The sequence below is a fragment of the Pezoporus wallicus genome, unplaced genomic scaffold (assembly GCF_028554395.1).
Source record: "Pezoporus wallicus isolate ANWC-B61680 ecotype Strahan unplaced genomic scaffold, APGP_CSIRO_Pwel_v1 contig_13961, whole genome shotgun sequence".
Taxonomy (NCBI): Eukaryota; Metazoa; Chordata; class Aves; order Psittaciformes; family Psittacidae; genus Pezoporus; species Pezoporus wallicus.
In genome coordinates this window covers 78,852-102,218 of record NW_026639900.1, presented here as the reverse complement: position 1 = coordinate 102,218, position 23,367 = coordinate 78,852, and the positions used below count along the sequence as shown (strand labels likewise).

General features: G+C 50.4%; 1 protein-coding gene across 30 annotated transcripts in view; it reads left to right on the top strand.

Annotated features, from left to right (window-relative positions):
- The window catches only part of MSI2 (musashi RNA binding protein 2), a 212,775-nt gene that overhangs the window by 147,751 nt on the left and 41,657 nt on the right, over positions 1–23,367 (top strand). For all 30 annotated transcript variants that reach the window (XR_008973069.1, XR_008973067.1, XR_008973068.1 and 27 more), the window contains 2 exons: positions 15,108–15,190; positions 23,113–23,227. Coding sequence is in view for 23 of the 30 variants with exons in the window: in XM_057416706.1 (XP_057272689.1) it covers positions 15,108–15,190; positions 23,113–23,227 (198 nt within the window). In the remaining 7 variants the exon portion in view is untranslated. The remainder of the gene's footprint in view (positions 1–15,107; positions 15,191–23,112; positions 23,228–23,367) is intronic.

The window sequence follows — 23,367 nt, the reverse complement described above, 5'->3', positions numbered from 1 at the left end:
TAACTGGTGAGGGCTTTTCCCCCATATACCAGCTCTGGTATAGAAGGCTGCGTGGAGACCTCATAGCAGCTTCCAGTATCTGAAGGGGGCCTATAGGGATGCTGGGGAGGGACTCTTCATTAGGGACTGTAGTGATAGGACAAGGGGTAACGGGTTAAAACTTAAACAGGGGAAGTTTAGATTGGATCTAAGGAGGAAATTCTTTCCTGTGAGGGTGGTGAGGCACTGGAATGGGTTGCCCAGGGAGGTTGTGAATGCTCCATCTCTGGCAGTGTTCAAGGCCAGGTTGGATGAAGCCTTGGGTGAGATGGTTTAGTGTGAGGTGTCCCTGCCCATGGCAGGGGGTTGGAACTGGATGATCTTAAGGTCCTTTCCAACCCTAACTATTCTATGATTCTGTATGTAAGGAAGTTACCATCATGTGATGCTAAACCTGAGCCAGTCTGCTCTGTAAGCGTTCATGTACCGAAGGAATTGATGTTGCCTCTCTGCCAGTGGTCTTGAACAAGAGCACACTTGGAGCTTATACTAAAAAGGGCATTTCCCCCGTCTCCCCTATTTCCTCTCATCAGAGCTTCCCTGGGCGCAGCACACATGGGTATTAGAGCACGTCTGAGGCTGTATCTTGCACCCCTGAGTCAGACTGGGCTTGCTGACTTCCCTTCCGTGGTGGGAGCTGGCTTCCAGGAATAGCTCAGCAAATACTTTGCTCTTTACATGTGTATCCAGAGGAACAAATGGTGCGTGTATTGAAAGCATCTGTCATGGCCAGACTCTCTTCCTCACAGTAGTATGTGCTGTTTGCTTAGGCAAATGCTGATACGGTGCATGAGCAGCAGGGATGGAGGCCTGGCCAAGGATATTAATAGTGTCCAAGAATGCTGTGTGCTGCCTGAAGCTATAGCCTGGAGGGGTCATACTGCACCGCTCAAAGGTATTATTGTAACCTGAGGCTAAACTTCTCATTTTTGCTGGTATTTCCCTTGACCCTGTCAGCATTTATTTCAATTCCTTCAATAGGTTTTTTGTTGTTTGATGCCTAATTCTTTATTCCTTTGCATTGATATATGTCAAGTCAGCAGAGCCCATGCCCTCCTTCCCAGCCAGTACTTGCAGTGCTTTGGGATGCAGCCCGGGGTGGGTAGGGCACCAGTGCAGAGTGCAGACCTGTCAGGAAACACATTGCTGAGTGTTGTAACTGGCTTTTTCATGCAGCAGCGTTGGACCTGGCAATGAGTTGCAAATACAGCAGGTAACCCACAGCTGTGACAGTTGGATTAATGAAGGATGGGGACGATTTGTGGGTCCCTCCATGGAGGTGCAGCCTGTAGAAACGAGTCCTTGTGTGCTCCTTAAGTGATCTGTGTGTTGATTCAGGCACCAAGCCGATAGGGGCTGTGGTGATGGGGCTGTACCAGTCTCACACTGGCTCTCCTGTCCCCTCCCAGTGCAGGAGGTGATGATCTACTTGAAGATGTTGGGACCTTTGAAAGGTCCCTTGCAACCCAGACCGTTCTGTGACCCTATGGTGGGATGTTCCCATTGGAGCACAGCCCTGGCTGGGTGCTCTGCCCGTGGATTGCAGCCAGCAGCACCCCTGCAGCCTGCTTTTGGAGCAAGCCCAAGGTAAAGCATGGCCTTGCACCTCCCCACTTGCCTTAGCTGATGCTTGTGTGCTAATGAGAGGACAGACACCTGCGTGTTCGCAGTGAAGTGCCCTTCGCTTTGCATTACATCCTCTGTAGTTGCGGAGGAAGGGCTCAGTAACCTCCGCTGGCAGTGTGATGTGTCGGGGGGGCACAGTGGGTCTGTCCCCCGGCCCCGAGCTGTCACCGTGCCAGTGCAGCATCCAGGTAGCAGGAGTCATCTTGAGCGCAGCCTCGCAGCCGCCTGACGCATCTCCCCGTGCCAAGCGCGCTCTGGCGGCAGCGTCCCGTGTCTGGGGGTGCTGCTGGCAGCTGCGGGGCTCCCCGGGGGTGGAGATGAGGTTTCGGAGGCAGGAGCAAGGAGCAGGGTCTGGGGTGGGTGGATTGGAGGGGAGCGGGGGCAGGTTTGGGCTCCGTTCCTTCGCCGCGGAGCTGCCTCGCGCCTCCCCTCCGCTGGCTGAAATGGGAGCACAAGTCCCCGTCCTTGCCCAGGCCGGTTTTTGGCTGAGGCACTGGTCAGCTCCGAGGACATGGGAACGGAGCAGGGGCTGCCGGGCTCGGCGGCTCTGGCTTACCATGGTGGTGGTGAGCCCATCACCAGACCCGGGCTGTACGCACACATGGGGCACTGATGTCCCGGTGCCTCTGGCGGCAGGTTGTCAGTGAAAGAGCTTGAAACTGGACCAAGACACAAATGGGCCTCGATGGGGGCAAGCTGGGGGCCTGTGGGATGGGTACGAGGTGCAAAGCCCTTTGCAAGGTCAAGCATGCAGTGCTGTGGATGCTCTGCTTTCCTTTCCTTTCACCACAAGCAGAGCTACTGCTGTGCTGAGGTAGAAACCATCCCCTCCCTGGTGCTGTTGTCAGGCTCTGTGGTTGCTGTATTTGCCAACTGCATCCTCAGGATGCGAAGGCACTTCACGGTTTTGCACTTTACTTTTGCAAAGTTGATGAATACTCGGAACCCCTGCTCCCTGGTCTGTCAGTGACGTTTTGGGAGGCAGGGAGCTCTTGTGGGCTCTGTCACAGGAGAAACTCCTCCGGGGAAGCATACGTCCAATTTTTAATAATCCATTTCTATAATTGAAAGATTTCACATTTCTTTTGTAAGAGCAAACGTCTGCTTAAACATGGAGACAAATACAGCTGATAATATGTACTTGAAACGTAATGCAAGCTAATTCAGTTTGGCACTGTCCCAGATATGCTGATTAAATGGCCTGTGAAGTGCTACAATATCTTGATAATGTACATTCTACATTTGATTATATCATCAATTACGTGGCACCTAGTAAAATCTGGAATTAGGGACAAAGCCGGGAGCAGATTGCGCCAGAGCAGAGTGGGGTCTGGGGCAGCCTTGAACAAACTTCTGCAAGGGAAGGTGTCTGTGTGTCTTCAGAGGACCAGCCTTCAGTAAACCAGGCTCAGCAGAGCATCCCTGTTCAGTGAGTGACTTGGTTTAAAACAACATGAAGTGCCTACAGCTCCTCCTGGCCTTGCTGAACCTCACAGGGATGGGAGGCCACCCTGAAGAGGTGACTGAAGTGGATGCACAGCGTGAGTCTCCTCCCTGACTCCTTTTCCCAGCGTTTCTCCTGGTTTCTGGAGTACAGAAGGGAGGGATGTGGGCTCCTCCTGCGTGCCTGTTGCACGGTCAGGGTGAAGAGGAAATAGGCTGCAAGAAATGCCTTCCCCCATCACTCCCTTGGTTTTGCTTGGCACATTTACTGCTTTCTATCAAGAGATGACCTTGCACCGTGTTTTGAAACAGTTTGTGGCAGTGATTCCGTGGTGGGTTTAGAAGGGAAGTCCCCCTCCTTGGACAGAACCAGAGCTCACCTCTGTGAACTGGGGTTTTCCTGCAGCCATCAGTGGGAGCAACCTCAAAGCAAGAGCAGATCCATCCTTCACCAGCAGTTCCTTGCTTGGGGGAACCCAAGTGTCCATCCCTGGGTTGGAGAGCGCATCCCAGCCAGCTCCTCCATCATCTGTCACTGGTGATGCTCGGCATGGTGGGGAGCCCCGAGCTGTCACCCCATCTCAGCCACACACCCAGGAGCATCCGTGACCATTTGGCAAGCGTTTCTCATCCCTTTCCAGGGCAGTTAGTGTTTCTGGGTGAGTGGCTACAGCAGGTTAGGGGGGATCCAGCCTGGGCTTTATGGCCCTCCCATAAGGGAGGGTTGATGGGAAACAAATGCGTTATGGCCCCAGACAAGCTGTTGCTACATTTTTTGTTTCATTTTAAAGCAGCACTATCAACCAGTTGGAATATAGGCCTGGAGTATCGCAGGGAGTAATCTAATTAGTATGAAGTCAATTCACTAGTTCCTTTTGTATCTCGTGATTAAATAAGTGGGAAAATGGCTTGAAAATTAGGTGCTAGAACAACCCAATTACATTTCTGTAGCTTTTTGTATTCAATTTCATAAACAATTTTGCTCTTCGCTGGTTAATCAGTGAATGCCTTTTTCCAGTTTGAAAAGCACTTTTGAAATTATAATGCAATTAAATTGCGTGTGGATGTTCTGGCATAGCGAGTGTGAAAGCTGGGGGCCTGGCAGCAGGCCACGGTGTACCTTGACAGTAATGAGTTCCTGAGCTGGCAGCTTGCTGGTGTCGCTCAGAATATCGTCCATGCTGGGTTACCGTAAACTGCAGCCGCCTCGACTCCCTTCCAGCCAGGATCCGGGTGTCGGATCCTCTCCTTCCCTCTGCACTGGGGACAAGTCCTTGCTGGATCCATCACCACTGCGGGTGCAGAGACCGGACCCTACAATGTGCTTTGTGCCTGGGGAGCAGGGCGGGATGCATGCGATGGGCAATGAGGATGGAGAGGATCGAGTATTATTTTCCTGGGGGACATAAGTGGGACAAGTAGGAAAACATCTCAGCATCTTGTCCTTCTCAAAGTCAGCACAGATTTGCCCTTGGCCTCTTTGCCTGCTAGCTCTTGGCTTGGGGAAGCAGTGCATCCAATCAGTGTCCTCTCACTGGGCACATTTTCCCCAGGTGAGCTTGTCCTATGGGCTCTGAAGCTGCTGTTTCTTTTACCAGCTCCAAAATCCATAAGCACTGGGGTGTTGTTTAAGCTCTTCTCTTCACAGCCAAAGTGCCAGTGGTCCATGCAGTATGTGAATCACAGTGCCACATGGCATCTCATCAGATGCCAGCTGCAAGCCACTTGGAAAGGCCGGCTCTTTAAGACCATTAGGCTGTGAAGACCACTGCCTGCTATAGGTTTCTGCTGTGCTGTGGCCTGTCTCTGTGGGCTTTTTAAGGTCAGAGTGTTTCAAGGCATGGTTGTTATTCTTGTGGGGTATTTGTCTTGTGTTCAGCCTGCTCAGGGCGAGCAGGAGCTAAATTCAGCCTCTTAGGGGAGGCAGCTGAGTGTGCTCACTGCCTCCCGTGATTTACAGCCAAGCACCTCACGGGAAAGGTAGGAAGCTGTGTTAAAAGAAAAAGAAATAATGTTAGAAATAATGACTTGCTTGGCAGGTTTTAACAACTTCAGTAATGGCATTAGGTGCCCTTGGCTCAAGATAGTAACCTCCTCTTAAATGATCATTACCTGGCTAATAAAGACCTCAGAGCAGGTCATTACAGCTTAATTTAGACATAGCATCCTGTTTGGTTTGAGTAGCGTTGCCATCTTTCAAGTTGTTGGATCTATTGCCTGAATGCCGTGCTTGGGATTGGGATTTGCTTGGGTTTTTCCTCTCCCAGCAGCTTCATGAGGAACTGATGCTCAGTCTTGAGCTTAGCAGCTTGTGGGGATGGGGATGGGTGTGCATGGATAGGGGAGAGAATGAGGGGCTTTTCCAGCTTGCCTTCAGCTCTGTCTTCATGGGCACTGGTTAAAGGCAGAGCAGGAAGAAGTGATGGGAATGGATGATGCTGTTTGGGAAAGCTCTCAAAGCATGTTTAATGTCATGTCTTTAAAATCAAAGGGGTTTAAATGAAGGCTGTAGGGCTTTGCTCTGCTGAAGCACATCGATTCCCTTGGGAAGAGGAGCTGGTTTCAGAGATGGGTGATGGCAGCCAGGTAGGAAGGTATGCAGGAGCAGGGGTACAACCTCGTACCCCCTGTGCATCCACCTCTGCTCGCTCACAGATGAGCCATCACACTTCCCTACCCCCATTAGCAGCAAGTCCCAAACACCAGTAATTACAATAACCACCACCCCCCATTGTTAATACTTTGAAGCCATCTCTTTGATAAGCCCATCTTCCCAGCCAATTTCCTATCTCCACTGCAAGCGAAGCCTCTTGCCTCCCAGTTTTGTAAATCTGCTGTTACAATGAAGAAAAGGAAATGGAAAAAAGGATGGTCCCCACCAACCAAACCGTAACCCCCGGCTCGGTGCTGCGCCGCCTTTGTCAGCCCCACATAGAATTATGCATCATGAATAAAAACTGCTGTCAACATGCATTGGTTTGAAAACATCAGAGCATATGGTATGTGATTATCTGTATTGTCAAATGCAATAAAGTGAATTTGGATATAATAAAAAATGTAATATTTTAGAGATTTAGTAATAAACTGTGGAAGAATTGACAGGCAGAGAGGGTTTGACGCCTGTAGGCAAGCAGATGAAGATGGCAGGGTGTTGTGTTCGGCGGGCAGGGGCTACTGCAGCTGCATGGGGAGCTTTTCTGATGGGGGAGCCCGGCTGGGTTCGCTGGTACCCAGGGCACAATGGCCTCCATCCCTTCATCACCTTTCACACTGCTGCTCCGCTTGTCCTTGTCCTCTCCAGGCTGGCAGGGGCAGAGCCTGGACACCACCACCACTGGCTCCTGTGGCCAAGGCTGCACCCTTTGGCTGCAGGAGCGGTGTCCGAGTGGTGATGAGTTTCCTGGGCTTGCCCCATGGCACAGTGAGGGGGTCATTTTGGGGACAGAAGTCAGCGTTCAGGTTGGTCACTGGCTCTGTGCGCTGTGGGTCTTGCTAGGGAATGGTTGGAAATGTTCATTTGGAGCATGAGGTTCCCGTTGTGCTTGTGGATGGATTCATTGGATTTTGCAAGCGTTTGGGGTTCTGTTCTTTGACAGCAAAAACAAATCTGTTCCATGAGGCCACGCTTCTCCCACCCAGCTCTCACATTGCTTTTGGACTCATTAGAGTTGGGAAGTTCATACATGACCTGAACAGAGCAGTGAGAAGCTGTGAGGAGCAGGGGTGAGTGGTCCCAAATGCGAGTTCAGTACTGCCACAAAAGCAAGCGCTGCCCAAGACAACTTTTCCTTCAGTATCTCACATTTCAGCTGATGCTTTAATTCTGAGCTGCTGACCAGAACGTGCCCGTTGAGAAATGATCTCTCCAACAGAGAGAACTTGAGTCAGGAACTGACTCTGAGGCCTCCTGTGAGAAAATTCAGCTGCAGAAAGTGCAGACGCAGGAGTATCACATGTACGTGCAATTTGTCTTAGGTCACCGCTAATGCTTCTAAATGATCTGTGAATTCATTAATGGCTTCTGTTAATTAACAATATGATAAAACTGGCATTTAGTGAGTTGCGGTGTAGGGTGCGCTTCAGTCATTACGTACTCATGGCTTTGGTTTGATTTCAGGACGTTAATAGGAGTGTGGTTTGATGAAGATTTGTTGTTATGAAGGATTCATTACGAAAAGTTCAGGTACCACTTCTGTGAGAGACTGCGGGGACTTTGGCCAGAACCCACTTCCCAGCCCCTGAGGGAGGCAAATGGGCCCCCCAGCCTGGAAATGTGGTCAAAAATGGGTAGTTTGAGAGAGGGACGACTCCCTTTTCCATGCCTGCATCCTCCCATCCAGGGAACTCATTCCCAAAAGGCAGCTGGGGTGGGTTTTTGCCTGTTCATAGGGCCAGGCTGCTCTGTGGCGCAGCGCCTGCCCATCCGAAGGTGCCTTTCTGTTTTCCTGAGCGATGCTCCCGTTGCAAATGTCACGCAGTCGTGGGAGGACGGAGCGAGGAGCCAGAGCCTTGCAGCTTTCCAGAACAAAAGCAAAGGAGAGTCTTGCTGGTGCCCTTTATCCAGCTGCGCGGCTGACCTCAGCTCTTGGCTCTCCTGCCGCGCTGGTATTGAAGCGCTCGCACCTTGCGTGGAGGGTTTGATCCAAGGCACTCGGCTGCTGATTTAATTCTGAGGAGTCACTCTCATGTCATGGAGTATTTATTGACACCTTAAATACCTGCCCGTGGCTGCTCGGAGAGTCTCACTTGTTTTCCTTACCCGGCCCGAGGTGTGCTTAAACACCAAGGGGATGTGGGGGCTGATGCATTCACAGCAGCGCTGCCAGAGAGCACACTTCACAGTTCAATGAGGGTGATGCTTCCTGTCCTAGACCATAGGTGTAGGTGTTAACCTTCTCTTTCCTCTTCCATCTCCTGGTGCATCCCTCTCGCTCTGGTTATCACAAGGGTGGGATGAGTTCTTGTTCTCCATGGAGCAGGAGGTGCCTTCAGGTGTGCTAAAAGCCTCTCCTTAGAGGAAATGTGCCTCAGTCTAAGTCTGTGTTCTGTGAATCTGGAGAGAGTTACTTAATTGGAAACAGCATCCTCTCCTTTGGTGTGTTTGGAATAGCAGGAAATAAGGAGTTAGAGTTGACAGGTTTTGTCATGGGTTTTGAGCTTTAGTGAGCTGAGTTGCAGTACAAGAGATGAAAACTTTGAGGAAGGGACTAGAAAGTGGGGGGAAGAAATGTGGGACCTGGACCACAGGGAAGATTGAAGTGACTTCTCCAAAGACACAATGTAAGAAGGCGGCAAGGTCAGGGCTGAGTTTTCACATCCTGTTCTGATGCTGACAACCAAATGGCTTTTGCCAGAGGCAGGAGTACACCCACAGGTCCCCGTTCCCAGACTCTCAGGGTAATGGCTTGAATTACCTTTGCAGACAGCAAGGGGATGGAAACATCCCTGGTTCACTGTCTGAGCAATTAGAATGTCCCAGCCCCTCATTGTGTTTGTCTGTGAAGAGGAGATTCGGTGGCACTGATTACAGGACTTGGTTTCCTCCCTTCCCCTGCAGGTTTATCACCATCATCATCATTACTATTTCTCTGAGGCGGTTTGGCAGTCTGGGGTGCCTGGCACTAAGTAACTTTTTCCCCTCTGATTACAAGGGATGTGTGAATAAAGGACGGTATCGATTCACACCAATCTATGCATCGACTGTGTGGGAGCCACTTGCAATTCCCAACAGCACCAGAAAGCTTTGCAACAGGGAGAAATATGACCAGGCAAGTTGAGAAAATAAATTAAACTGGTGTCAACGTTCCTTGTTTCTTCCCTCATTATTAATGGATGGAACGGGGCTCGTTTATCAAGAAGAGGAAAAATTAATTGACACGGGCTCTAATGCCATTATGCCTGGCTTGTCTGGTCGCATTGCTTTAGTTTGAATTTTTCTTTGCGTTTTGAAAGGCATTTTATTACAGTTTACAGGACCAGCTGCCAAAACCATTGCTATAAATAAGAAGCAGGTGCATAAATAATGCCACAGCAGGACTGGACCTTTCTCTGTTTCAAAGCTTAAGAAACTTCAGTGTGGGGAGAAGAGAGGAGGCGTGAAGCAAACTCAAACGAGCAGGTCAGGTACTAGACTGAACACAAAGGGGTAATGGAGCCTGAACTGATGTTTCCTCATTACGAGTCTGTGTGCTGCGATGGGTGTCAAACTAGATATTCCCATCTTTGTCATGGAGTGTGGTGATAGGACGAGAGGAAATGGGTTCAAACTTAAACAGAGAGATTGAGGTTAGATATAAGGAAGAGATTCTTTACTTAGTGAGGGTGCTGAGGCGCTGGCACAGGGTGCCCAGAGAAGCTGTGGCTGCCCCATCCCTGGCAGTGCTCAAGGCCAGGTTGGACACAGGGGCTTGGAGCAAGCTGCTCTAGTGGAAGGGGTCCCTGCCCGTGGCAGGGGTTGGAGCTGGAGGAGCTTTAAGGTCCCTTCCAACCCAGTCTGTGTTGTGATTCTGTTGGCAGAGCCACTTGTCAGGCAGTGCCAGGGGCCAGTGGGACCATAGGCACGCAGGGCCAGGCTTCATAATGGAGCTGTGCTGGCTGGTTGGGAGTCTGGAGCAGGACAGTGCTGCTGGAGCGTGTTCCATGTATAAGAGGAGGCTGATCCTGCATTAACAAGAGCAGCAGCAGGCGACTGCGGGGTTATTCTTGCCTAGCAGCAGGAGTGAGATTTAAGCAGAGCCTGCCTCACTTATTGGTACGATGTGGACTATGTAAATCTCTTCCTTTCTCCTCTCCGTGCTCTTGTCTCCTGCCCTTGGTCTTTGGGATTATTGTGCAGGCACAAAAGAGCCCTGGTGATTACTTACTTCCCAGAACCCTTTAAGGAGCTCTCTGGTGCTTTGGTGTGCTATAAATGCAGTAAGAGGCAGTCCCAGCTGCACAGACCCTGCCGGCTCACCAGACAATACAGACTCAGCCTGGGTGAAGAGGAGCACTGCAGATGAGACAAAGCGACTCTCTCCACATCATCGGGTGACCCCAGGACAGCCTGAGAGCTGAATCAGACTCCTCCAGCTCTTGTCCCAGCGCCTTCCCCCTCCAGAGCATCTTTCCTGGTGGATGGAGAGCCTCTGCTCAGAGCAGCAGTGCCTGCAGCGGGCAGTGGTGTGCGTGCCTCTGATGGCAGTGGTTTTGGCTCAGGGGTCCCAGTTTGCTCATCAGAGCCTGTCAGTGGCTCACCCTAGCATTAACCTGGGTTTAACCTCTCTGGTGCAGGATGCAATCACCTTGTTTTCCTTGTTTTAATGCCAGCATAGGTTTGAAAGAGCGAGACCTTTAACCTGGTAAGCTGCTTTCGTGCGATCCTCCTGATGAGTGACGTCCTCTGTGTGTGCAGACGCAGCTGCAATATATAACACTGAGCACACAGCTAAACCTCGGGCTGTGGGGAAGTTGCTGCCAGCAAGCAAGAGAAAGCAGATATATTTCATAGCAATGGTGTCGTCATCTCAGCTGTATTTTACTGGGGTTGACATAAAACCTCTCAAGTGATGACAAAGGTGTGAAATATAGTTGGTTCGAGTGTGAAAAAACCCAAAATGCAGAACTCGGGAGCACTGACATTTGGTATCTCCAGCATGGTTCTTAATATTATTTATGGCTTCTACCCAATGTTTTTAAAATCATTTTAATCTTTTGATGGTTTCACTCATTTGAACAATGTTTCTCTTAGTTCTGGAATACCATAGCAGAAAGTGCTGCAGCTGAGCTCTGCTTCACTGCCCAGAGCCATCCCCCCAGTGCTGTTCGGCTTTCTTGGCTGAGCAAGGCTCTGGATCAGAGGGGCTTCTTGGTGTAACTAAGGTGGGTCAGAGGATGTCTTCTGCGCCGTCGGATGTCAAGTACCTGGGTTGTGTCTCTGGGCTCATTGTAAACGTTTTCGGGGGGACTCGGGGTTATTTGGTTGTTTGGGACTATCGTGCCTTGTGCTAAGAAATAACCAGATTTTCCCTCCCCTCTGAATAATGCTGTTTCCTAGTGAAGAAATCCCCTTTTGTGAGTCACCATTGACAAAGCCCTGTTCTGCAGGCACCCAGCCCAAAAGGGACCTGGTCTGCAGGGTACCAAGGACCTTCAGCTTGGGGTACTTCAACTGAAGGCAGCTGCATCCTCTGGTAACTGACCCCCAAGTATTTCAGGTTCTCATTAGCAGATGAGTAAAAGAAGTCCAGCTGAAGCAGTGGACTCCTGTTCATTGTGTGCTGCTGTGGGCAGGAGCAGTTCCACAGCTGGACCAGGCTGGAGCAGACCTGGGATGCTGGAATGAGCCCTCCTCTTACCAAAACCTGCTGCCATGGGAGGCAGCGAGGTTGGACTGGATGGGAACAGCAGAAGTGCCCAGGTAGAGCAAACCCTCTCCCTTTGGAGATCATCCCATCTGGGCTCAGGATGATCCTTGCGCATTGTCTGGGTCGTCCCATCTGGGCTCAGGATGATCCTTGCGCATTGTCTGGGTGCTTGATGGTGCCCATTAACCACCAGATGAAGAGGATGAAATGACTCTGTTTTCTGAGCCGATGCTAAAGGAAGGGTTTTTAAGCTGAAGGTCACAAATGCAGGTCTCAGCTTCCTTCAGTCATCAGGTTTGGCTTGCAGCCTCTCGTTTGGGGGGCATCCGTTTGCCTCTTACTTTATTTTTTCCCTCTTCTTTGTCTTTTCTTTTACAGAAAAGATTATTCAAATGAATATTCAGTTTTATTCATTTGAATAAAAACCCCAACCGTTTGACTCTGTTAAATGCTTATCTCTTAAATAGAGCTTGTTAGCTTCCAATAATAGCTTCATTCAGAAGGATGCGGTATAATTTCATTTTTAAATGGGTGCTCCTTGACAACCGGAATCCTATTTCTGTCACCATTTTAAAGAGCCGCCTTTGTTTTGTGTTAATCTTCTCCATACACTTTCCCAGAGCCATTTTTTTTTGTTGACTCTTAGTACCTCTCAGCAGAAATAATTGTCTGCTCAGTCCAGGCAGGTTTCTGAGAGTTTGGGTAATTTCAATCGAGCATGTATTCATTATGCTAACTAATAAGGCATGCACGCGGTAATTGTGTGTGTGTATGTGTGTGTGCGACTATTACAAGTCAAGTATTACACCTACTACAGTCTGAGGCAAAAAGTGACCCATTGCCCATGACTCTTATGAAGTTTTTCAGTCTGGGGCATATGATCTCTTGGAGACTGTTCGTTGAAGGAGCAGTGGCATCTCTTGAATAGCATCCAGTGGGTTTTAAGTGCCTGTATGTGTGTAGGTTAAAATCCTCTGGTTGCTTCCCAATCAGTTAAGATGTTGGTAATAGTAAAGATAAAATATCATAAGCCTTTGGCTATGGATGGAGTGCCCCATGTGCTGCTGGAAGGAATAAAAGATGGAGTTGGGTTTCCTTACAGACCCCATCCCATGATTTTCCTTGCCAAGCCAGCTAGACTGGCCTGTGTGGAAGTGGCATTGATCTTCTGAAGACCTGCAAATGAGTGTTGACACCTAGGGGTTGATTCTTGTGATGAAATCTGTACTGCAGAAAGCTGGGTGGGTATCCGATGTAATCAGACAACTGATTCCTTGATAAACCTGTGTTTAAGCCATATGGAGTGGGATGAGAACAGGAAACTTCTTTCCTGGGTCCAAATGTGTAATGACTGCAGTGGGCTTTCTGGCGGTGGTAGGCATATTAAGGCTGATCTCCTCTAAATTCCCTCTCTCCCCTCCATCCTGGCACTGAGACCTGCCTACAGTTGAAAGAGAAAGCCCTCAACTGCAGAACTCGCTAATGAGCTGCTAATGATGAAGATGTTGCTGGTGCTCGAACAAGTAATGACTTGTAGCACTGGACCCGTCCCTTTGCTGGTCCCTGGCGAGGTGCCGGTCCCGGCTCCAGCACCGCGTGCTCCGGGATTCCTGGGATGCCGTACGCAGGCAGTTAACCACAGACATTCTAGTTTAACTATGGGTCTGTTTCAGGTAGCTTTAAATGGAGTAATTTAGAAGGCAAACGAGCACTGGGGTTAAGTAAAATACTTCAAGCTGCTACATGCTGTAGGTGCAAAGGAAACCAGTGTTCTGAGCGCTGGGGTTGAGCCTGAGGTGCTGCCGGATGATGTGCTGTGCCGTGGAGGAGCTCTAGAAACCATTTCTGCTGGGTTTTCCCCCAATAAGAGGGTCCAAAGAGGGATGGGAGCATTCCCCATCACTACACGTACTGTGCATTCCCAAACAACGTGTCTGGGAGCTGTTCAGAGCTCACCTTGAAATGTACTTCACAGCTTCCAATATTGTAGCCTGCAAAATACATCTTGTACCTGTAGGTTGCTATAAAAAAACAACCCTTCTGGTTTAATATTTCTGCTGTGCCCCACTGCAGCAAATTGTGTGTGTTTAGAATGATGAAGTACTGCTTTGGGACCCTGGCACAGAAAGTACGTGTTGCTGGGCGTATACTGGGAGCACTGGGTCTGCTGGGGGGAGCAGGTTGCTGGTGCTGATTGCAGATGGGAATTGTCCATAGCAAAGTGGGCTGGACGTGAGGGTTCACTGCTGTGTTCCCCAACAGCCGGGGGACTGGGATGGGCAGCGGATGGATGGAAACGCAGATAGGAGACAGCAAAGACCAGCTGCTCTAATGCTGTGCGTGGCTGAGCGGAGGGATGCTCACAGTGCAGAGCTACCTATGGAATACATGGACAATAACACTTGGAAGTGTTGGATTCCTACCCCTTTTCCAGGGGTAAGGGGTGCTGCTGGGGATGCCCCAGCTCTGCTCCTTTGGCTGGGAGCCTGGGGTGAGGAAGACATCAGGTGCTGTTCCACCAGTGTTGGAAACAGTGTTGGAATCTCCAGTGCAGTCTGGAGTCTGAAGTTCATCTTGTTGTCACATCTTTAAGATTGCATTAGCTCTGTTGGTGTCAGTGTTGAGTCCTGCATCGAGCCTTTGCCAGACATGTAGCACATTGGCTTGGTTTTTGTTTGGGAGCTTGGTTGTTATTTTCTGCTCAGGAACATGACTGTAGAGCTGGGGTGGGCTGCCAGATTTCTTTCATGTGGCCCCAGCAGAGCAAATCCCATGTACAGCTACAGGCAGGCAGCAGGCATCAAACGGCCCTAAACCAGCCCAAATCCAGGGCTCCTTTGAAGCAGCAGCAGAGAAGAGAGGAATTATTAGATCAGAGGCCTTCAACGTAATGGTTTCTTGGAGGCCTCAGGATGTCCTGATGAGGTATTAGAGGAAGTAATTCAGGAAGAAAGGGACAAATAACCACCTCCGGAGCGCGCTGCCCCGCGGGGCCGGCTGCATCCGTGCGGATGGAGCTGCTGTGGCTGCGCTGCTGGCCCCAGCACACAGCAGTGGGGACCTTTGGTGTCCCCTCAGTGGAAGCACAAAGTGCTGCTGCATACGTGGGGAAGCAGTGGGGTGGGATTTTCCTTGCCTCTAAATGAGGAGTCATCTCCTGTCTTCCCGTATTTTTATTTCTTTGGGTCTCGTAATGAGTCAGCTCTAATGGAGAGGTCCTGTGGAATTAAACAAGAGATAAAATCAATACGGTTCCATAGAAATATAATTGGGTTTTGTCGAGATTGCTCTTAAAAACCTATAAGGTGTGAAAAAAAATATGGCCTGATTGTAGTTTCTGAGCCATCATGTACCTGGGGTGTAACTATCCATTAAATTCTGCAGGATGGATCAAAAAATCCATAAGGAGGTTTTAATTCTCCATTAAATCCTATGGAAGAGCTGGAACAGAACCATATTCATTTTCCTAGAGACAATGCTTCTTCCCTCCATTAGTCTGCAGCAAGTTCAGCAGCAGCTCCATAGACAGGAGGTGTATTTCTATATCCATATATAAAGTTTTCCCAAGTCTCTACGTGATGCTTTACTGGGATGAAATTGGACTTAACTCGTGTTTTTCTTCCCCCCTCCCCTTTTTGTTTCTTTATTAAACAGGATTTGGCTTCGTAACTTTTGAAAATGAAGACGTGGTGGAAAAAGTCTGTGAAATTCATTTCCACGAAATCAATAATAAAATGGTAAGTTGGGGTTGTCCTGCAGTGCCCATTGTCACAGATACGTGCCATGCCGGGGGGTGGCCCTTTGGGACAGCCTCCTCCATGAGGTTCACTGGGTGTCGGCACGCTGCACCTGATGCTGCCCGGGCGCTGGTGCTGGACCATATCCCCTGGGAAGTCAGGGCTTTGCCATCAAACCACAATCAGTTGCCAGGCCAGGCCAGGAGTGGAGTTTCTCCTAAGTGACAGTCAGGTCCCAGGCTGCGGGTGCCCTGTCAGTAAAGCCACTGCGCCAGATGAAGAAGGGCATTTGTGTTTCAACTGATGCAGTAACTTTGATACTTTCAGCTAAAATACTCCTTTTCCCTTTGTCAAAACATCCTCAGCTTCTCAAATGTGTATTCAGATATGCATTGTATATTGGTCTGGTATGTGTTCACAGACTTTAAATTCAATAATAGAGCTTTTAGTGTGGATAAGATCAAAGCAATCTCCTTGGCATATGCTGGAGGCCTGATCCAATATTTGACTTGCTAATTTTTCCCAGGGCACCGAAATAATATTCCTCATATTGTTCCTCACTGCAATATGCATCAGAAATAAAAGGAAGGGTCCCCTTGGCAAGCCGAGAGGTGGGATGGCAGGCAGGGCTGGGGCAGTTCCCCTCTGGCTCCATCTCGGATGGGTGCCGCAGGCTTTGCCTCTGCCCTGTCCAGGCATCTCGCTGCTTCCCTGCCTGCCACCAGCGATACCTGGCCTGAGACACGTGTGGATGTGGAGGAGGCTCATTTCCCTATATAGAGTTACTAAATGCTGATTAATCTGCCTTAAAATAAACCGCAAAGAACAAACCCCAGCCACCCCCACAACATCCAGCCGACAGACCCAGCAAGAGAGTATTAACACCCAGAATGTGAATGTAGGTAAGATTGTCACTTGGGAGGGAATAGCTGCAGTGCCACACTCCAGGATGCTCCTACTGCTTCATCACGGGTGGGTGCATGTCACGTCACACTCTGTGGGTTTAGTTACTTCACACAGCAAGGCTCAGCCTTCTTCCCCTGGTACAAATCAGTGCTGCCCAGTATTGCCCTGGCGAGCAGCTGGATGGAGGATGCTGGTGTATCCCAGCAAAACCAGTGCCAGCAGCAGGGCAGGACGCGTTGTTTGATGCTTCATAGCAGGATCTGCACTCGTGCGTGGTAAAACTCATGTTGGCACAGCCCCGTTAGGGGAGGAGTGGTGGGAGGATTTCTTCCCAGATGAAAGGCTCCCCGGGAAGGTGACAGCAGTGCAGGGGATGTGGAGGATGCGACAGGGCAAAAGCACTCGAGGAACATCACAAAGAGCCAAAGAAACAGCGTGGGCTGTTGGTGTTTTGTTGTTGTGGGTCATTAAAATGTGCCTGCTTGGTGCACGATCCAGGTGCCAGGAGGCTTTGAGCGTTCTCCTCTTGTCACTTCTTCTCCAGCGCTAATTTTGCAGCAGCCCACGAGGGAGGAGATGAGACATGATCCTGTCTTGGGACTGACTCATCGTCTTGCTGATGTGTCTGCAGATGAATTACCAAACCCATGCAGGGCCGGGAGAGCTTGTGCAGGCACGTGTGACCGGGAGCTGGTACAGGTGGCCACAGGTGACACGTAACCTGGCTGGGGGTCAGGGATAGGCACTGCTGGACCTTCCACAGCGCCCTTGGAGCCTGACCACCCTGGCTTCATTTTTAGTGTGTCCCCCTCTAACATTGAGCTGCGATGGGGACAGGTTCCAGCTCGAGGTGATGAGGTTTGCTCAGTGAGCTGGGACAGGGGTGCCCCATCCCCATCACCGGGCTGCTCAGATGGAGCATCTACAGCTCCATGGGCGCCCGTTTGCCTGGCCTTTGCTCCTCCTCATCTCCTGAATGCTGTCATTTCCCCAAACATGGGGGCAGGCAGAGAGTATTGGGGCTGCTGTTGTTCAGGAGCCTATTTCTAGCCTCCCGTCTCCCTGGCAGGCTATTTTTAGCATTCTGCTTCTGTTGCCATCTGTAAAGCTTAGAATGTCAAATGTAATATTAACCGAGCAGTGTGAAAGTGGAAAGAAAATGCCAGCGAGGTATTTAATAAATGAAACTTGGAATTTACGTGGGAGGCCAAAGATGCTCTCCAAACACTGCAGGGAGGGGGAACAAATAGAACTCAACCAAGCTATCCCCTGAATATAGTTGCTTTGATGTGAGGAGACTGCTTTGCAAAGAGAAACCTGGTTTTCTAAGGGGGTGCAGAAGCAGCTGGAAAAGAAACGGGATGGAGTAGTTTGTTTGCCTTCAGATCCCATTGTGATGGAGTGGTTCACATCATGGGTATAATGGGATAAGTGCTGGTGAGCAGTGTGGTGAGCCCAGGCACTTGCATGGAAGTTGGGATTTAGAGCAGCTGACTAAGATGTTAGGCTGGTTTAAACGAGGTTTGGATGCTGCACAGCACCTGTGGCTGTTTCTCACTCTCACGGTTGGGTTTGTGGGGCTTTTTGGAATGGGTTTTGTTAATGGATCGGGCCTCTCCAGGCTTCTCCCTGGACTGGGAGCCTTCACTGTGTGCTGATGCTGTAGACGTATGTATCACACACGTGTGCCTTTGGGTTTTCATCCACATATGTTGTAGTCTAAGGCACCTCCATCCCTGCAACCAGCTTGTAGAGCTGGAGCCTGGCACGTGCCAGGGTGTTGTGGAAGAGGTGTGTGAACAGTGATGTGAAGAGGCTGATGGTCACAGTGGTGGGTGCTCTGGACAGGGCTCATTGCAGCGAGGGTGACAGGAGCCGGTGCTGGGCAGGCGGGTACCCAAGGTGTCACTGATGTCTGTGGTGCTGGGGAGAGGCTGGAGGTGCTTTGGAAACCCGCCTGTCAGCTGAAGGACACTGCAGACCTCTTGCAGGTTGGATGCATTCCTATAGCCTTGTCTTCAGTGTGCTTTAAGTGACACCACTCCTGAGCTGTAGAGTGACGCCGTCCTTGCCAGGTTCTCCAAGGGTGGCTGGGTCCTGCAGGACAAGGAGGAGCTGGGTGCTCTGGGGACAGAGTGAACTGATGAACCTCAGACTCTGCTCACCCATCGCTGCTGACTTCTCTTACAGTCTGAGGACATGACATCCCATTGTCCCTACCCCACCTTCGGCGATGATCTAATGCATGTGTTTAAATACGCTTCTAACCTTTCTTCTGTTTCTGGTGTAGCCCTGCCCTTGCAGCAGGACTGCCTGAATACTGATTTCTCTGTTAGGGGAGGGATAGTTTGGGCTGGCCATGGCAGGAGTGGACGCGATGTCCCCAAGGTAATCGAATCTCAGCTAACTGTGAATCGCACGTTGCTGGCAAGACAAAGTTGCCTTGTCTTTGGATGGTAAAATGGGGGTTTTGTGCATTGTGAATACGTGAGCCTTCTGCTTCCCTCAAAATAGCCCAGGTTTCCTTGGAAAGCTTTAGCCATGGGGGTTTGAGACATCCTGGTGCTGAGAGCTGACAGCCTGTTTTGTTGCGCTGGGTATAAGAGGCTTTTCACTCTCCATCTCAGCTGTCCTTGGTTCCAGTGGCTTTGACTGCTCAGCTTCACCCAAGAGTACCCCAGTGGAACGTTCATTCTCCAAAGTAGACTAAACAAAAATAGTGAATTTTAGTTTCCCTGCCTTATTTTCTTAGCCTTAGAGTTAAAACTTTCTTTGTTGGGCTGCTCAAGCGAGGCACATCCCTCGTGCAGGGAACCTGGAAGGTATTAAGATGTACAGAAATGCTGAACTGGAAGTTTGTGCAAGAGACAGATTTATGTACAGAGAGCCCACGTCGGGCAGGCTCTTGGGGGTGATTATGTACAGAGCTGAGCATGGACTCGTGAATCATAGAATCATAGAATAGTTAGGGTTGGAAAGGACCTTAAGGTCATCCAGTTCCAACCCCCTGCCATGGGCAGGGACACCTCACACTAAACCGTCTCACCCAAGGCCTCGTCCAGCCTGGTCTTGAACACTGCCAGGGATGGAGCATTCACAACCTCCCTGGGCAACCCATTCCAGTGCCTCAGCACCCTCACAGGAAAGAATTTCCTCCTTAGATCCAATCTAAACTTCCCCTGTTTCAGTTTTAACCCGTTACCCCTTGTCCTGTCACTACAGTCCCTAATGAAGAGTCCCTCCCCAGCATCCCTATAGGCCCCCTTCACATACTGGAAGCTGCTCTGAGGTCTCCACGCAGCCTCCTCTTCTCCAGGCTGAACAGCCCCGACTTCCTCAGCCTGTCTTCATACGGGAGGTTCTCCAGTCCCCTGATCATCCTTGTGGCCTCCTCTGGACTTGTTCCAACAGTTCCATGTCCTTTTTATGTTGAGGACCCCAGAACTGCACACAATGCTCCAGGTGAGGTCTCACAAGAGCAGAGCAGAGGGGCAGGATCACCTCCATGACCTGCTGGTCACGCTCCTTTTGATGCAGCCCAGGACACGGTTGCTTTCTGGGCTGTGAGCGCACACTGAAGCCGGCTCATGTTCATTTTCTCATCAGCCAACACCCCCAAGTCCTTCTCCTTGGGCTGCTCTGAATCTCTTCTCTGCCCAACCCGTAGCTGTGCCTGGGATTGCTCCGACCCAGGTGTAGGACCTTGCACTTGGCATGGTTAAACTCCATGAGGTTGGCATCAGCCCACCTCACAATCGTGTCAAGGTCCCTCTGGATGGCATTCCTTCCCTCCAGGGTATCAACTGAACCACACAGCTTGGTGTCATGGGCAAACTTGCTGAGGGCACACTCAATCCCAGTGTCCATGTCAGCAATGAAGATGTTGAACAAGACCGGTCCCAGCACCGATCCCTGAGGGACCCCACTCGTTGGAGAAGCCCTGTTGCACACCCCGGCACACTGGGATGTCCCTGCTGCCTCCAGGGTTTTACCCTCATGGCTGTGTGATGGTTATGGGCATCTCCATCCCATGCCCCATGAAGGAGTGGGATGGCTTCTCGCGCAAAAGCAGCCTGGGCCCTATTTTTCCCCTTTTCCTGCTCTGTTGGTGTAGCGGCACCATCCAGACCCACCACGTTGCTGACTAACGTGGGGCTGCACCTCCTGTTGCTGCTTTTCCCCTGTTTGCCGATGGAATGGTGCTTGAGCAGCTTCTGAAGAGCACCCCAAGGCCTGACATTGCTGAATAGGGAATGTGAAAATCTACCCCAGATGTGCTGCCGTGGATGGGGTCATGCAGCCCCTTCCCAAGGGATGGCATTGAGGGACAGGGCTTCTGTTCCCCTGTCTTGCATTTCATCCCTCCCAGGAGGGAATAGTCTCTGCTGGGTAACAGAGAATATGTTTGCCCTCGATGTGGGGTAAATGTGTTTACAGAGGCTTAGGAATTATTTTTCTTCCCTACTGGTGACTTTCCCTTCCCCTTTAAATCCCAGGTAAAACTCCTTTGCGGCTCACTGCCATTCCCTTTATATCCTGTGTGCTGTGAAAATCATAGATCAGGCTGGTCCTTCAGAGAGCAGGGGTAGGCTGGTCCGTGGCTGCAGAAGCTAATTACTGGGTTATTGTTTCTGACGGTGCTAATCCAAACTTCGTTTTCCTGTTAATTGTCAGTCGAGGCAGGCTGGGTTGTTTTTGTCAGCCCGGCCGTCTGCAGCACGAGGTGTAACCGGTGCTGCCGCGGCGCTGCGCGTGACGGCCAGCCCACAGAGATGCAGTTGTGAAATGAAACGACACACTTGTGGTGCTGCAGAAATCAGATGGGCTGCTCCTGTGAAATGACCCCAGTGTGATCCCAAATAAGCGAAGGACGGTTTGAGGCAGTGTGGTGTTGGTGAGAGGAGGCTGGTGCTGGTGCTCGTGCTCAGCCTTGGAGCTTGTGTGGCCTGGAGCTCTCGGGGTGGTTGATGGAGAGGGCTGTGGGGCTTCTGGGGGAGGCACACAACCCGATTAGGCTGAAACTCAACCATCAAGGCTCAGGCTCAAGGCTCCCTGGAAAGCTCTGTAGGCTTCATCCCTATAGGATAGTGATGGAGCTGGATGCTAAGCACACATATCCCATACTGTCCTTGTCCCCATCCCTGCTCTGACAGCAGCACCTCCACGTACATCATTGCATGGAAGTTTTCTTTCCTTTCTTTTCTCTTAATATTAGGGCTTAGGAACCCTGTGGGGCACCTTGGGGGTCTCCATTGCACACTCAGTAGTGTATCTGCATTGCCACGTGTCTGCATGGAATCTGTACGTGTGTGTGTGTGTAGGGGATAGGGGTGATGTGCAGGTTGGTGACCCTGCCAGGAGCACGCACTGGTCCTCACCACAACCCTTGCTGGGGTGTTTCTCTCCTAGAGGTCTTGCTACCCCAACAGCACTGAAGAGGAGGCAGAGGAAACCTTTGTCCCCCTCTGCTCTTATCCCGCTGCCTCCTGCAAGGATCCAAACGCTTCTTGGCAGAGAAATGGCGAAAGAGGAACTCCAGAAGAATTTTGCTTCAAACTTCACTGGGTTGGGGCAGTTTGCGTGCAAGAAGAGTGTGTTTTGACAGCACTGGCAGTGTCTGAGCATTGTAGCTTCGGGAAGTGTTGCAAGCAAGTGAAGTAAATACGGTCTGTGGAGATGTGCAGCGGGGAGGAGGAGTAGGTGGTTTTGTTTAAAATCCTCCCATTACAGGCAGTTAACCTTTATGTTACCTAAATGAAAATTGTATAAACCTGGAATTTCCACTGATCAGGTTGCCTAGGAACAGGCGGTTGGTTTTCATAAGACAATGAACACACAGTCACTGATCGGGCTATTAGGCACCTATTATCCTGCATCCCAGCTTTGCCTGGGGTGGTTGCCTGCTTGTGCGAGTGATGGAGGTGATACAGGAGGCACAGAGAGCAGCCCCGTTCCCAAGCCCTTGTCTGCAGGCTGGTGATGATCCCACTCTGCCCCCACTCTGGCCAGGCAAGGAATGGGGGGTACCTAAATGTGCAAAGAGGGTTCAAGAACTGATTGAAGAGCAAAATTAAAGGCATAAGGCTCAAACCTCTGCATTCAGGGTAATACCCTTAACCTCAGAGCAGCAATTCTCATTGTGCCAACCATACAGATGGGGCAGGCAGCGGCTTGGAGATTCCCTGCATCCCATTCAGGGCTGCACTGTACGCCTGCAGGGTTTACCCTTTGCTCAGAGCAAGGTGTAGAGCCATAGAAATGGGTTGGGATAACTGGTTAGTTCCAGAGCAGCTTACTGGCACAGAGGCAGTCTGCTTGAGGGGGCAACTTGGTGGTGCCGGAGCTGGAAAACATGGGAAAGTGCTTTATTTCTCCCTTTCCCTAGCCAAGGAGAGGCTGGGAACCATGACCTGGTGGGGTTGCTGGCTCCTGGGTGTCCTGGTGCTGGTTGGCCTGCATTGCTGTCTCTCCCAAGGCATTGGTGGAGACTCGCAATTGCTTTGAGTGGCATTAAGCAACTTCAGAAGGCAGCAGGAGCAAGTGGAAGTGAAAGAATGCAGAGCATTTATTAATAGGGTTTACAGAAATTTTCTGCTGGGTAGAAATATCGATTCTTTATTCCTATTTTAAAAGGAGCTTTTTGTAATGATCACCGAGAGTCATTTTCTGTTATCGATTGCAATAGAGCTGTGCTGGAGACCTCCCTCCATTCATTCCACTCCCGCGAGTGCCATTGAGAAGGGAACGCAGCCCAGGTTTTCCTTTCAGGAACTTCTTAAATCAGCACTTCTGTCATCTTTCCAGTGGGGTTTGCTCTGTGTGTTTAAAGAGACAGACACGTTTGCTCTTCTAAATCCGTTTGCGCTATTCTTAAAGTTCACCTTAGAGGGGGGGAGGCGGTGTGGGGAGGCAGATGCTAAAAATAAACCTCCCACCCCCTTAAGTAGATCAGTTCTGCATTTGACATTTACATGGAATTCATTTGCATCTCATTTGTACATGTTTCTGCTCAATAGGTAGAATGTAAGAAAGCACAACCTAAAGAAGTGATGTTTCCGCCAGGGACGAGAGGAAGGGCGCGTGGATTACCGTATACCATGGACGCTTTTATGCTAGGGATGGGAATGTTGGGTAAGTGCCGTGGCCACCACACGTCTCCCGCAGCCAGCGGCTCCTGTGTTGTGTCTCTCCCTGCTTCCTGAACCCTTAAGCCATAGGGGTGAGCAGATCCCTGCAGCCGTGTGGGTGCGGGTCTAGAACTTCAGTAGGGA